At 34.8% G+C, this 15,626-nt stretch overlaps 1 protein-coding gene and 1 long non-coding RNA gene across 3 annotated transcripts; one reads left to right on the plus strand and one right to left on the minus strand.

The window, feature by feature from the left end:
- Positions 1–291: 291 nt before the first annotated feature.
- SMNDC1 (survival motor neuron domain containing 1) lies at positions 292–15,003 on the minus strand. 2 transcript variants are annotated; one of them, XM_070946043.1, is made up of 6 exons: positions 14,939–15,003; positions 10,783–10,902; positions 7,499–7,641; positions 4,785–4,946; positions 2,928–3,081; positions 292–2,169 (listed from the first exon to the last, which is right to left on the minus strand). In XM_070946043.1, the coding sequence occupies exons 2-6, from the start codon at positions 10,900–10,902 to the stop codon at positions 2,032–2,034; spliced, it is 717 nt and encodes a 238-aa protein (XP_070802144.1). In that variant the 5' UTR covers positions 14,939–15,003; the 3' UTR covers positions 292–2,031. The 2 variants fall into 2 exon arrangements, with proteins under 2 accessions (XP_070802144.1, XP_070802145.1); XM_070946044.1 differs by lacking the exon at positions 14,939–15,003 and adding an exon at positions 13,689–13,993.
- Positions 3,669–9,271, plus strand: LOC139318557 (uncharacterized). The gene is made up of 3 exons (XR_011600519.1): positions 3,669–3,922; positions 4,840–4,973; positions 8,918–9,271. It is a non-coding gene; the product is annotated as an uncharacterized lncRNA (long non-coding RNA).
- Positions 15,004–15,626: the final 623 nt, after the last annotated feature.

Raw genomic sequence — 15,626 nt, forward strand, 5'->3', positions numbered from 1 at the left:
CCAACAATTCTAGCTTTATGTATTTTAAAAACTACTTTTCCCAAATAAAGAAGGTACTTATTTATCCATAAAATAATATAACACAAAGTTTGCAACTAGGTTGTTCAGTTAGTACCCAAAGGTTCAAAATATAATTATATTATGTCCAGGACATACCTTTATATGAGCATTTTCCTCATAAATGGAAAAACCAGCACATTTCTACCCGGATTACCCATTTCTCCTCCTCTTTAGTAATGCTATATCAATTTATATCAAATCATTTTAACAAGGTTTTAGGGACATAGCAAACAGATTTTAAACACTTTATTTTAATAAAAGTTACATACAAAACTGAGATCAACACAGTAATAAAAATTATTTTGCCTTTTTGTTGACGGGAAGAATCTACAGGTGGATTATAATCTACTAGTTATGGATTTAAATGCAGATAAACTGGCAGACTTTCACTAATGAATGTATCAACAAGTATTGATGTTACCTGATTTTAATTCAGAAAACAAATTACAAAAGGGAACTACAATGTAACAGACATAAGCAATGGCGGTCAGATTAATGAGCAAGAATTACTTCTGAATTATTTAATAAGAGTAATAACTAAATTCACTCTTGTTCATTAACACCATATTTTACAAAAATATTTATCTACACTGTATACAGGGCTATACATTAACTTTTTCTCTCAAACACATTTGCAAGATTAAAATATGTCATTACTACCCTAAGCATTACACACAGCGAAGGGAAGCAATTTCATCCAGAAGAGACAAGAATGCCAGAACATTTACACATGGTTTTCCAAATAAAATCAAGAATGTTCAGCTAAAGTAATTCAGTTGGATTGTGGCATTATTGGGAAACAACACCAACTATACTTAAGTATAGCTGGATCAACTGTAAAACTGCGTAAGCACTAAATGACTCTTTGCAGTATGTTAAGTAACTGCATCATAATAAGCCATTAAGTTTTGGAAATAACTTCCAATATAATTAATATTTCCCAGTTTTAAAGTGCTAGTCCATCCTTGAAAATTACTGAGAAAAACTTATGCAGCTCATAACTAAATCCTTATTAACTTTAACTTCTATAAATAAACTTTCCAGTTTGCCAGTGCTAAACATGTTTTTTTCTGACGAGATATCCTGCTTTTTTCCAGACTTAACAAAATTTGGTATTTAGAAACGCAATACAAATCAGCCAGTTCCTAATATTTTTTCACTCCAGAGAGAGAAAAGAAAACTCACTTTCATTCATGAGTTTTTTTTAACTATAACAAAACGTTTGGCAGGTTTCTAAGCTACTCCATACTGAAATATTAAGGTTTTATATGTAGTTAGGGTGGGGAAATCTCCAAATTCTTGTACCAGGTTTGGACTGACTTAGGAAGTTATGATACATTTCGATGCTAGCTAAACCATTGGATATAGAATCACACAGCATTAATGAAAGGATGTGTGATTTGGGAACAAACCCTCATCTTGAGGAAACAGTCATTGTTAAGCATAAATTCTGTTTAGCTATCTTTTCCAAGATTGTATGTCTAGGGTTCTGCTTTTTCAGATGAAAAATCCTTCCTATCAGCACATTCCAGTCTGTATTTAATCAGAGTAAAATCCCAATAAATATTTCAACTGAATTATTTTTGAACAAATAAAAAACAATAGTGCTCTTGTAGGAAGGTAACAGGACTGTTAGATATCAAACAGAGCAAAAATATGGGATAATTATTTTATTACTTCTTTGCTTGGCAGTATTCTCAGTATGTGCCTGAGTAAAGACACTGTATCAGATTGAAGGCTTCAAAATATTGCAAAGGGCATTTCTTCAACACTCTAACTTGTGCATATCTATACAAAATTTTAAAACAATAACGGGGTCATCTGAATATTTGTAATAATTAAGGCTTGTACCAGCAAAAGCCGTGTGATGGCAACACCATTTTCATTACGCACCAATTGTTTACTGTTAGAAAAATATAACAATAAAAAGATAAATGTAAAGCCCTGCAAATATGACAATATCCCCCTTAATTACTGGGGCATCAAATGTCTGACATTATACTTTGATGTATCTTGATACTGTGTCATAGGTTTGTCTGCAATTCCACATGTCCCAACGCCAACCTTCCCTGTAACGCTCTCAGGAGAAGCAAAGATGCTCCGCTTTACCTATGGAACAAATTAAAAATTCAATTTTAATCACTTTTGAAATGCAACAAATAATAAATTACTATATCAATAATGCAGTTTATCAGTGATTAAGCATTCCTGAATCATATAAATTTTATCTATTTGGCTTATTTCCATACAAAGAGATTGATTAAATTATATTTAACTGGGCCACAAAAAACTTAACAATCTGAGATACACAAAACATCATTATGGTTTATAACAGCATAAAACCTTGTTATGCAAAAGATTTCAAATTCAAAATATTCTGTGAACAGGTTGCTTTGATTATTTTGGAAATATTCTGTACTCAAAATAACAGGGTTCAAATTCAAACTATAGAGCTATTCTAAACACCAAACAACTCTGGGGTGATCACTACATCTATTTTAGTCTCAGAACTACTGGAATTCAAAATATTTTGCCTACCTTTTTGCCCTAAAGCTTTATAAACCTGCATCTTTAAGTTTTCTATTAATTTATCTTGTAAAATTGCAAATTACCCCAAACTGTTAAAAGTATGAAAAATACTATTACGAAATCCCTCATATTTCTTCTGGAAAGATTTTCAGGAAATGGTTTACCATTCCTTTCTTATAAGGCTGAGAGAACGGCTGGCCCAAAGTAACTTAATTGGCTCTTTGTGCCTAAGGTAAGAACTAGGGGCCATGCTCCGGTTTCCAGCCTGGTGACCATCACAGCAACTTGGTTGTCATAACTCTATATCTCCAATATACTAAGATGCATCATATACGCACCTGGCCTTTTTTGTTTTTTGAATATGCTCTATTGTTGAACTGCTGCCATTTGACTTTCTGATCTTCTCGTTCCTGTTCTAGTTCTTTGATACGCTGGGCCTTTTTCAAAGCTTTCTTCTTTTTATATTCTCTTTGCTGAGCAATCATTTCTTTTCTAAAAAGTAAAATGTCATTGAAGGTTACTTAGGTAGTTCATAACCTAGTTACCTAACCTAATTTGTTATAAATTCACTTTTATTCTCAGAACATGTAGACAAAAGCAAGGATACACTGATTAAGAGAGTCTCACCTTGAACTAGGTGAATGTAAAGACAAACTCTCAGTACAATGGGCTTCAGCTGTCCACGCCTATTTCATTCTCCAGCTGCAGAGAGTGCTGTCATTCCTTCTGTAAAGCAATCTGTGCATTGCAAGTTTCAATAAAGCACAGCAATCCTACTTTCATACACTACTAACACAGCTCTTTTAGAAGTCAGCTGAAATTAGCTTGCTTCTTGCAAATGGAATAACTCTAGAACTAATTCAAAATTTATTCCAAGATAAGTAAATTTTTTCACAAGCCTAAAGCACTTTTGTATAGAAAATACTTGATCCTGGTTGAGCATTACAGGATTTATTTTATTCATCAAATTCATATTAAAAAAATTCAGTCATAGAGCAAACACAAGCCTTACATCTAATAGTATATGTTATAGTCCAATCTTTCTGAACCTGGAATAAGTTCCATTATCCTCAGGCAGAATCAGATTATAGAAGGCTGATTTAAACAGTCAACATAATCCTGTATTTAGGTGCTGCACATTCACAGTACCAAAGTAGAAGTAGAAGAAGCCTGTTTTGATTTACTGTAAAACATATGCCATCCACTGGAAAAAATCACAAATGGCTGAAACTTCTTTTTACCTCTACAGAATGGCATGGGATTTGTTCACAGTTACATATGTTTACTGAAATAATGAAAACTAATTTTAAAGAAACATGTAGGAAATTTACAGGTAGGTTCCTTAAATACTGATTTATTTTATTTTAAAAAAGTGATTATAATAATAGCAGCTTACTATTTGGTTAAATTTTGCCAACTTCTATTTATGTTAGGGTATTTGATAAAAAAGAAATCTTTACAAAAAGAAGGAGATGGAAGTGATGTGATGACAATAAGGATTTTCTCTTCCCAATCCACACTCATATTCTTGACAAAGCTAATGGATTCCTATATCAGGAACTGGTGATTTAAGAGTGGAGTTTCCTAAGGCGAAACCTCATGGCTCTTTGGAGAAGATTAATGCACTGCAGTGGGCAACAACTGTATAGTTGTTCCCCATGTTTGCTTGGGTGGCTGCAACCAGCTTCCAAAGGGAATGCCTTCAACAGGTCTCAATGTCTACCTGGCACTATGGCAGAATAGAGAAGGTGGCAAAAAGAACAGACCAATGTTACATAATGATGTAACTTACAACACACTGCAGGCCTCTATAGTGTCAATAGTTTCTGGGTGGAAACTGTATATTACAAAGACATGGAAGCAATGCAGCCCTTTTGCAGTTCTGCAAACAATTCACAAATTTCCCTGTTCATTTGAAGGTGATTCATGGGGATTCTACTTTGCCTCATGCAGCCATAAATTCAGTCCAAATTATCCTGCTTAATTATTCAAGACTCAGCACAGTCTGCTACATATATAGCCTGAATACCTACATGGGTTTGGATTTTTTTTTTTTAAAAAAAATGTCTTCAACACTTATCCTTATCTACATGTAATCTCTGAATAAGAATACCCATCAACAATATTTCAATTACAGTACTTTTTTTTAGATTGATATCACACATTAAACAATAGAAACAATTTCCATCACTTACTTGGACATAGGCTTGTTGCCACTATCTTCCTTTGCTTTTCTTCCCTCTTCCACAGGCTTCAAATTGAGTAGAGGCGTGACTTCAGCATTACCATATCCTGAGAACGTGATTGCAGCTGTACCATTCTCTTCATCTATCTCTTCAATTTCAGCTTCATAACACCTGTAAAGATATCATGGCTGTAAGCATGTGAGTAAAGGTTTAAGACTCAACCCTGCAAAACTTAAACATGCAATGATTACATTTCAATATATTTCTGATTAACAGTGGATTGAAATTGACAACGTAATTCTGAGAGTTATTATTTTATGGCATTCCTTTACACTTACTTTCTCAGCATGGTTAACTCATATTGAACTTAACCCTATTGAATAAAATAGGATTTATTTCTGAGCAGTTATATATATATATGATTGCACTGTTAAATTCTAAATTAACAACTATCCCAATGACATATCTCTTCCTAAAAATAAAGACAGAATTATCGATATTCAAAGAACATACTTAAGAAAATCATGACAATAATTGTGATCTATTAGTGGCAATAATATAGATTATAAAGGTGGTTATCCAGTTTTTTTTCAGTTACATCACCTGAGACTCAAAATAATCTAATATAATCATACATTAAAATATGTATACACATATCTTGTAAGTGTACAATTCATACTCCAAACTGCATACTGATTCCCTATTTTATTTATATCCTATTTTATTATTTTATAAATAACTCAAGGTGGCAAACATACTAATATTCCTTCCTCCTATCTTCCTCCTCACGACAACTTTGTGAGGTGAATTAGACAGAGAGTCTGTGACTGGTCCACAGTCACCCAGACAGTTTTCATGCTTAAAACAGGACTATAATCCAACCTCCTGGTTTCTAGTGTGGTGCCTTAACCACTAAATTAACTGGCTATAATACCAATTTTTTTGGTCTCAGGAGTACCCGAAGGAATTGTAGTCTATTTGGTCTTAGTTAAGGTTGCAGAAATTGTCCTGGTCAAAATGGACTCTAGCTTCAAAAAAATTCAGCCCACTTCAGCCCCAGAAAAATCTTGGCTGCTCCCAAATCAAATCATTCTCATTTTGAACTCCGCAAAGCACCAATTTTTCTCTCCTACTCCACTAAGCCATTTCAAAAGTCTAAACAGTTTAATTCAACACGCTAGAGTAACACTTGATACTCCACTCTCTGCAGCTTTTGGAAACTGCAAATGCTGTCTATGCTTCAGTGGCCATAAGGAAACTGAACAGTTAAACTGTGTTTAGCATCACAAGCATCTAAGCAACAAAAATGGAAACCAACACATAATAGAATTGTTACTGTTGAGAGAAAAGGATGCAAAATGGGTGGCATATTATATTTAATAAATAAAATGAATAAAACAGTAATTTCCTTCAGATGGAAGAATTCCATATACCATTAAAAGGGCAGCTCATTAACATTAGCATTAAGCTCAGGAATCAAAGCTTGCCTTTTGCTAGTCCATCATAAGGCCAGTCTATTATTGTAAAAAGAATACTCTCCAGCTGCAGTATTCCTTTCCCTAATTATTTTGAAGGACATAAATAATCCTGTCAGAGATCTGGTTTGATGCTTTTAAATATGTCTGCTCCCTACAATGTAGATAGTCCTCAACTTATGACCACAATTGAGACCAGAATTTCCCTTGTTAAACATGGCAATTGTTAAGTGAGTCACACCCAATTTTACAACTTTTTGACATGGTAAATCACTTAGTTGTTAACTGAATCATGTGGTTGTTAAGTGAATCAGACTTCTGCAATTGACTTTGTCAGAGGCCAATTGGGAAGATTGCAGGTGGGGGATAACATGGTTCCACGACACTGCAACTGTTTTATGATCCTGGGTTACTGCAACTGTAGCATACCAGATGCCAAGGATCCAAATTTTGATCACATGTCTATAGGGATGCTACATCAATTGTAAGCATGAGAACTGGTTGTAAGTCACTGTTTTCAGTGCCGTTGTAATTTTGAATGGTTATAAATGAATGGTTGTAAGTTTAGGACTACCTGGGAGTCGCAGAAGGACTGAGCCGTTATGACTCCAAAGCAACACAGAGAGAATACATTTACCAAAGTAACAGTCTTCTATATGAACATAACAGTAAACAAAGTAATCTGCCATTTCTGAGCCCAATCCTCTCATCTTTAAAAATGTGTTTGTTATAAAGAAAGAAAGATTGGTATGGACAGCAGATTCTTCTTTGGCTTCTTCCCTTCTGATATTACTCTTTTCCCAAGGCTCCATTTTTTTCTCCAAATGATATTCTTAGCATTTTCCTCTCAATTAGTAATGAAAAGCATTATCACTCCATTTTGATAACTGTATTCCAAATTTTAAGTTATTAGAGATTGTACTAATATAGACTATGGACTAAGCAAAATTGGAGTTTACTAACATTATATATTCCCAAATAACATATTTGTTTAAGATACATATTTATACCTGCACTCCCTTTAACTAGCCATCCTCATCTTGGTACTCTCCATACTTTGGTCATTATGCTGGCTGATTACAAATTATAATTTAAAAGTCACCAGGACTGACTACTGCACGTTACTATTTTTGCCAAGCTGGTGTTTACCATTATGGAGACGGGGAGAATATAAACCAAAGGGAAGTATCTTACCATGAAATTGTATTATTTCATGTAACTGTACAGAAGTTTGTTTTCTACACTTACTGTCCATCTTCACTCCATATTGCCATACATCTGTCTCCAACTTTCCAAGTGTGACTGGGGAGGGCAGACGCAGAACTATCAGAATTTGCAAGAGTTTCTGATGGTTGTGTTGAAAGGAGGTCTTTAGTTAGTTCTATAACTTCCTGATGGCAGAAAAAAGCAACAATTTAAACATTAAGTATCTCCCCCTATTCCCATAACTTTTGAAAAGTATTTACCAATTGCAATGTATACAGTAACAGTCTGAGAAGCACACAAAAACTTTATTTACAGTACAATATTTCGAAGTCATCCCTAAAAGGTACCCCAAAGTCAGTAAGATAGCAAATACAGCCCTCGCCTGCAGCCCTTAAAATAGCTGCATCTCTTTAAGGGCTTTATTTCAGATAATATAATAGAAGCAGAAAGAATAAGAAATAAGAATAAAAAACATTTTCTGGGTTGATTTTTTTTTTACATTTTTTATTAAAAATAATTACTGGCGCAAAATATCTATGTATTCCAGGAAGCAGCAAAATACAATTTTAATATATGCAAAACATACTTCAATAAAATAGGTAAAAAAACTGGGATTTCCAGATTCTGTGCTAAAGCAGGAATAATCAAACTATTAAATGCAAGATTTTAAAAATATTTGTAAATTTTCAAATGAACACAATCTCTGCAAGATGAATTATGATACCAACCATGTTAGCCAGAGTATTTTGGACTGTATAAATCTGCATAAATGAACTTTTAGTAACACTACAAGGCTAAAAAATGGAAACTTAAAAACATAACTGCCTAAATTAGTACATCACACACGCATACATATGTACATACATATATGCATACATACAAACACACACACACTATAAGATGCACTTGACCATAAGATGCACCTAGATTTAGAGGAGGAAAACAAGAAAAAAAAAATCAGGTGGAGCCTGAGAGGACCAGATAGGTGTCCTCTCATGAGCCAACTCTGCCTATTGACTCCTGCACTGTGGAAAAGAGACAGCAGAGGCGGGCAATGACAAAGACAGAAGAGGCAGGGTTCAGCACTGTAAAAGGACCCTGCCGCCGCCACCCGGCTGCTATTCACCAAAGGACCAGCACCGTCTACCTTTTTTTTTGGGGGGGGTGCGTCTTATGACAGAAAAAAACAGTTTGTATGTGTATGTATATGTGTGTGTATATGTCACATAAAAAAAAGTTTTAAAACATAGTTTTAAATAGAACATCTGTAAAAAACTATTGTACCTGCATTTTTAAGAGATTATTATTATCTACTGAAGGTACACAACATAACCTTTCCACAACTAGTGGGGTGCGGCTATGTTGGGGCTACTTATCTACACCAGTGTTTCTTAAAGTGTGGGTTGCAACCCAGAGATTGTGAATGACCCACTGCATTTGTTCATTTGTTTTTTAAAAAAGGAGGATTGACCAGGTCTGAAGATCTAAGACTTCTATTCAAAACTCTGACCTATTACAGGAGTGGGGGAGATATTTACAAGAATCAATACAAAAAGGAAATATCAATATTGGTCTTATCTCACTGTCATTGGATTGGGAGAGAATATAAAAAGAAACTTGTAACTTGCCAGCTTTCTGAAAATCGAAACATTAATAACAGCACTGTAGCAGAACTGATTTAAGGCAATACAAACCTATTTCTTTCTTCCTTTCCCCAATTTTTGAGTTAGACTGACTGCTTTCAAAATGAAACCCAGCTTTTACCAATTATGAAACAAACAGGTCACCCGTCTCATCAAAAATAAGGCTTTAAATTTTATTGGATCGTTTTGCTTATTTCCAATGCAATGGTTTCAATTGAAGTTGTTTTATTTGATGTATTGGTTAAACTGTAATGATTAAAAGTGGTATATTTTGCCAAGCTTTAACTCAAATGAAATAATGAGTTTTCTTTCAGCAGGGATCACAGAGATTCCTGTTATTATTTTAAAGAATGAAGAATATCACAAGATTTGTGTACCTTTTTCCTAAAAGATAACAATTTGGGGAAGGCTATAGTGCATGAAAAAAATTAAACATCAAATAGCTGTTTTTGAAATATTGACCAAATCTGACCCAATGAAAAAAAGAAAAAAAGGAATAGGTTGTGATGCAAAAATGGATATAAACAGAATATTTTTAAAGAAAAATATTTAAGTTATTTTGTCTTCATTATTACTCATTTTTTTAAAAAATTACTCTATTAAGACTCTCACCCTGCTGTTTTTATGCACACAGAAGTTGAACTACAATTAATTCAAATGTTAGTCACCGTTGAATTACAAGCTACAGAGCATTTAAAAAAACAATTTGTAAAGAACTCACAAAGCCTATGTAGTTTCAGAACCCTACCATTTGAATATATTTCCCTTAGTGAACACATCATACATTAAACAGTCCCTGCTTAAATGACTGCTGTAGGATAGTACTGGGGATATTTTAACAAGGAGCCTGAGTGGTGTAGGAGGCTAATGCCTCCTACTAAGGCAGCATTTAACATCCAGCTGCCTGCAATTACTGCGAGTTCAATTCTCACCAGGCTCAAGGTTGACTCAGCCTTCCATCCTTTCTAAGGTGGGTAAAATGAGGATCCGGTTTGTGGGGGCAATAAGCTGACTTTGTATAAAAATATTTTGTATAAAAATATACAAAAGTATGAAGGCTATTGCTTAACGCATTGTAAGCCGCCCTGAGTCTCCGGAGAAGGGCGGCATATTAAAAAAAAAAAACACTCAAGAAAGAAAATGTGAAAAATGACTCATTAAAAATAGATCAGAAAGATGGCAAATACTAGCTTAAAATGTGTTTTCAATATGCTCTTACACAGAAGAAAATTACTTTAAAATGACTTTATATAAGGTATATATACTAAACCAGACTTCAAAATATTTTTATTTATAACCATACTTATGCGATTGTAGACTACAATCCCTTTAAGCAGATGACAGCCCTAGTTCTTCTGAAGCTAATTTAATCCATAAGAAAAAACTTATTAATATTTACATAATAATTTACTACTTTATACTTAAGCCTTAATCTTATTTTGGAACACATTCTGATTAAGATACTACTATAACAAACATAAAAACATAAGCAGTTCCCTGTTAGTTTGGACCCCTGGACAATCTAGTCCAGCAGTCTGTTCTCATAGTGGTTAACCAACTTCACAAAGACATCCACTAGTCTCCTAGCAGATGGTCTTCAGAAGCAGTCAAATGCAATTCTGCAGAGCTGTTCTCTATATAGGAAACATTCAATTAGCAAATTTATTTCTTCTCAGTTCTCACCTGCAAATCTTTCTTGAGTTTTAATAAATCTTCATTATCTCCATTTCCTGTCAAAGCAGCTTCAACTTGCTGTAACTGAGCTTTATAACTAGCTAATTGTTTTGCCAGGTCTTCTGACATCTACAAAAATAAAAAGAAGCTATAATAAAAACCAAATTAATTGTATGTACATTTAATGGCCAGATTATTCATTTATTAAGAATTTTATTTTAAGCCCATCTTTTTGTATTTGAGACCATAAGATAAAATGAATTGAGAATACTATAAATCTTCATAGTTAGCAAGATGCAAGCATGACCCAAGTAATCATGAAAGAGTAATATAAATTTATATATTATTGTATGGTTATTTATACATCAACCTCAGCATGTTGATATTGAACTACAACTGGACATGATTAAAATGTTTTTTTTTTCTTTTTGGTCTTAAATATACATTTATTTTGGTGTAATCTCAATCTCCACTTTCAAAACTAATCTTTGAAAAGATTCTTAATGGTTTCCTAGTCATAATAAATAAACTTAACATTTTGGGCATATACTTTGTATTACTTCATCAGGCTATATTAAAGGTAAGCCAAACAACTGTAAATATTTTAAGCAACAATATAAAATATCCATAGATTTAAGGGTAAACAAAGAAACTGGACAACAAATTAAAACAAGAAAATATAATTGTCTTGAGTAGTTTCTTAAAGTTCAAGAAGACCTATACCTAGTGGATCTTACACTGTCCTGTCAAAAATATGTTTCATGTAGATTAACAGAGATTATGACCACCAAAGCTTACATACAGGAGAAATGAAAACTGCAACATTGAAATTTTGAAAAACTACCCAGCAGTCATATTATCTTAGAGTTGAAGTTTACAAAGGCAGTCTCAAATTGCATTAATAAAAATATAAGGCCTCTTTACCATTTTTGCTATCATGATTTGTTAATGTTACATCAAATTTTAAAAAGGTGCAGAACTGTAATTGTTAATGTATGATTTGCCCATCTTTCATTTAAACCAAATCTATAAATATAGGCTATTAAAATCCCAATAGAAATAAGTTTTATTAGCACTATACAGATGATCAAAAGTTTGACATGCAAACTTATCTTCTTAAAAAAAAACAATTAAGAGAAAAATATAGGTAAAGCAGACATTTGTTTCAGAAGGTATTAGAAAAATCCATTTGTATATTAATTAGACTCAAGTTTCATATGACGTAGATTTGAGACACAGATTTACTAGGCTACGAAAGAGCAATTTTTTTAATTTTAGTAATAACCACAAAAACAAAACCTAGAATTACCTTTCTACTACCAATTTGTAGATCTATAAAAAGCCTTTTGCCTACACAAACATTTTCTGCCTAGAAATGAAAACAGTGCTGCTTGATAGGCTACTATTTTTAATATTAACAGAAACTTGAAAAGAGAAACAATGAACTACAATATTGAGCAGAATGTAATTTTGCAATGAATGTACTTTGAATAGCACAAGTTACAACCTAATATTCTCCAAATGATTTAGATTACACTTATAAATATGACCAAAGGCTACATGCTATTAAAGATTTATGAAGTAAAGATAAGAAAAAGAAAAGATAAAAATGTGTGAAAAGTAGGTTAAATAAAGGAAAAAGAAGATATATAAATAAGTAACTTCCCATTTTCTTTGGAGCAGTCACTAAGAAACGTTATTTTTCCTACCTCTATAAGGTTGCATCATACTTCCTTTCTTCCCATATTTAACTCTTTGAAATCAGGAAATCACCATTTTGAACAAAAAGTCCAAAAATATTAGTTTCACTCAGTGGTGAAATGTAAAATTTGTTACTACCAGTTCTGTGGGCGTGGCTTGGTGGTGGTGGGTAATGTGACTGGGAAGGCGTGGCCAACTTTTTTTTTTTTTTTACTTTTAAAAGCATTTTTTCTACAATTTCTTCGGCCGAAAAGGGAGCAGAAAAAAATGCTTTTAAAAGTCTCTGATGATCAGGCAACTCAGCTGAGATTGTCAGAGGCTTTTAAAAGCATTTTTTTCTGCACCCTCTTTGGCTGAATACGTTGTAGAAAAAATGCTTTTAAAAGCCTCTGACGATCCCAGCTGAGCCACGCGATCATCAGAGGCTTTTTTTTTTTTTTTACTTTTAAAAGCATTTTTTCGGCCAATGAGGTTGTAGAAAAAATGCTTTTAAAATTTAAAAAAAGAGCCTCTGATGATCGCGCGGCTCAGCTGGGCATGGGGGGACGCAAGGATTTTTGCTACCAGTTCTCTGAACCACCCACCATCGCTACTGGATTGGGCAATCCGATCCGAACTGGGAGCATTTCACCCCTGGTCTCACCCCGATGAAACAGATCAATTTTACCATTTCTGCTAACTCCATTATCTTGACAATCCATTTCTCCACTCTACATATTTCAGTATTTTTCAAACTTTGCTCATAATCTTGCTGCAGTTGCCAGGTAAAAATCTAATCTCTCACAAGTCTTTTCTAATTGGTATCCATAAAGTCTGGTTTCATTTCAATGTTAATCTTTAATATTCCTTGCATCAAATACACATACAAATATATGTATTTGTATCCAATTTTTTGGCTGTTTCACAACTCCATTGTACATAGTAAAATGACACTTCATGTTTTCCTACATTAGTTGAAAGTACCTTTATATAACAATATAATTTTTCTGGGGTCATAGGTGTTATAGGAGTTCTAAAACTCTGGAGAAATAAAGCTATCTATCCCAAGTTTATACAGACACTGGATTGTCTGCTTTTCATTATTAAAAATAGTGTATAGTCATTTGTCAAAGATACAGTAAGAAATCCTAAATATACAGTACTGGAGTTTTTTATTCCCCCACTCTTCCAATGTTAAATTTCTAGAAAGTACTTCAGAAGGAAGAAACTCTTACATTTTGTGCAATCCACAGAAATCTTATTTCCCAAGCATAGATGTGGGGAACCTATGTCTTCCTGATGTTGCTGATAAGTAAAAGATAAAAAAGCTGGCATTCTGTCTCTAGGAATGTTTCATTTTCAACAAAATCTTCTACTAGCATGTAGGTAATAGATGGGACTGAGACACCTGTTTCAAAAAGCACTGCCCACTTTGAAAACATAAAACCCAGTAGCAATTCAAATTCATCAATCTTTTATAAGATAACACAAAAATGTAGCACTCCTTCCTTTCAACCCGGATGTCCGACAGGAATGTAGTAGTAATAGTCCTTATAGTAATGACAAGAATAAAATATAGAATTATTAGAAATAGAAGATCAGTAAAAACCAGCTGAATTATTATGTACTGATAAGAGAGGCTGCACAGTTAATTGTGTCAGCATCTAAAGTGTTATTACATATAGTTAATATTAATATATAGTTAACAATTAATTAATATAGCTAATATTAATCATTTAAAAGGGGATTTGCGTGTGAAAAAAATAACTGTACAATTCTCATTTACACGGATTTGGCTTTACAGCAAACCTAGCTGTTTATTTTCTGAAACACATAAACCTGCAGTTTATTTAAGCCAGGATTACTGCTTTTTTCTGGAGAGGGCAAAAAACAACGCACCAATTTTAAACGCTATATGCCGGAATCGTATTCCATAGAAAACAAACGTGTCGCCCTAGGTGAGTGCATTAAAGGCCCTTCATTATTTCCAGTACAGCCAGTTACAAATTTATGTAACAAAAGCAGAACACCAGGAGCTGTGACAACTAAGATTTCACCGAGAACACAGTGGGAGAAAGAGGGAACCAAAGGCATCTTTCGGAGAATAAAAACCGCCTTGGAGGAGCTGCTTAACACGGGGGAAGGGATTAAGGATGGAGAAAAGACGCCTATTTCCCCCCATAAACCTAAAAACCAAGAACAGGGTCCGAAGCTTCTGCCCCCGGATATTGTTACTCCTGAGCTAAACTTGAGGGCTAGCCGTCACGGATGGGAGCCCAACGGGTGGGCCTAGGCAGAAGAGAGAATGCGCCAAGCACCGAATACAGGCAGAAAAGGAGAAGGAACGGCCTGAAAACTGGGGAAGAACAAAGACGGCTTCCCGCTCTCGGAAAGGCAGGCATTCAGAGCTAGTCCCTCCCCCTCGTCCCCTTCCCTTTGCGCCAAAATCGGGGGAAGCGGACGGAGAGAAGGGCAGGCCTCTCACCTTGGCTTCGCACGCAGAAGGGCTTCTCTCCTCACTCCCGGCAGGCCTCACGGAAACTGCGCGCGCTTGCCTTCCTGCGGCTCCTAGCGACCGCGCACCACAAACCGGAGGACGGAAGCCAACGCTCGCGAGAGCAAGCGAGGCCAAGAAACCGGCGTTCAAATGGAGCTCGGGTCACGTGACTCGGCGGAAGTGCAAATGGGTGGGAGGGGGGGTGTCCCTCTCCGCTCCGTCCCAATGTATTTCGGGTATTCAGGTCGCCATTTGTCGAGCGCTTCCTGTGAGGGGTGGCGAATGCCCCAAAGAAACAATTATACGCGATGTACGCAATCAAAGCACCCCGGTCCCTTTGCGGTGTTTTTAGACATCCAGAAATAGAAAAGTAATGGGAGGGAGGGAGACAGGATCAATACGTTGTTTATGTCTGCTAGGATGTCACATGTCCGTCCAATCGTGGGAATCGGGCGGGATATAAATTAATAAATTTATATTTAATAAATTATTATGGCCGCCTTGATGGGGTGCTAAAAGCTTTGTGGATTGGATTAAACTGCTGATTCGAAATTTTAATATTGTCAAAAGATCATTCTACCGTTGAAAAAAGAAAAGGCATTTTAACGTTATTCCTCTAAATCGAGTGTCAAGCTCACGTTACGTCAGCATCACGTGACATATCGGACCTTTTTTC

Source organism: Pituophis catenifer, unplaced genomic scaffold, assembly GCF_029215685.1.
Source record: "Pituophis catenifer annectens isolate HBS135680 unplaced genomic scaffold, rPitCat1.0.hap2 SCAF_6, whole genome shotgun sequence".
NCBI classification, from domain to species: Eukaryota; Metazoa; Chordata; class Lepidosauria; order Squamata; family Colubridae; genus Pituophis; species Pituophis catenifer.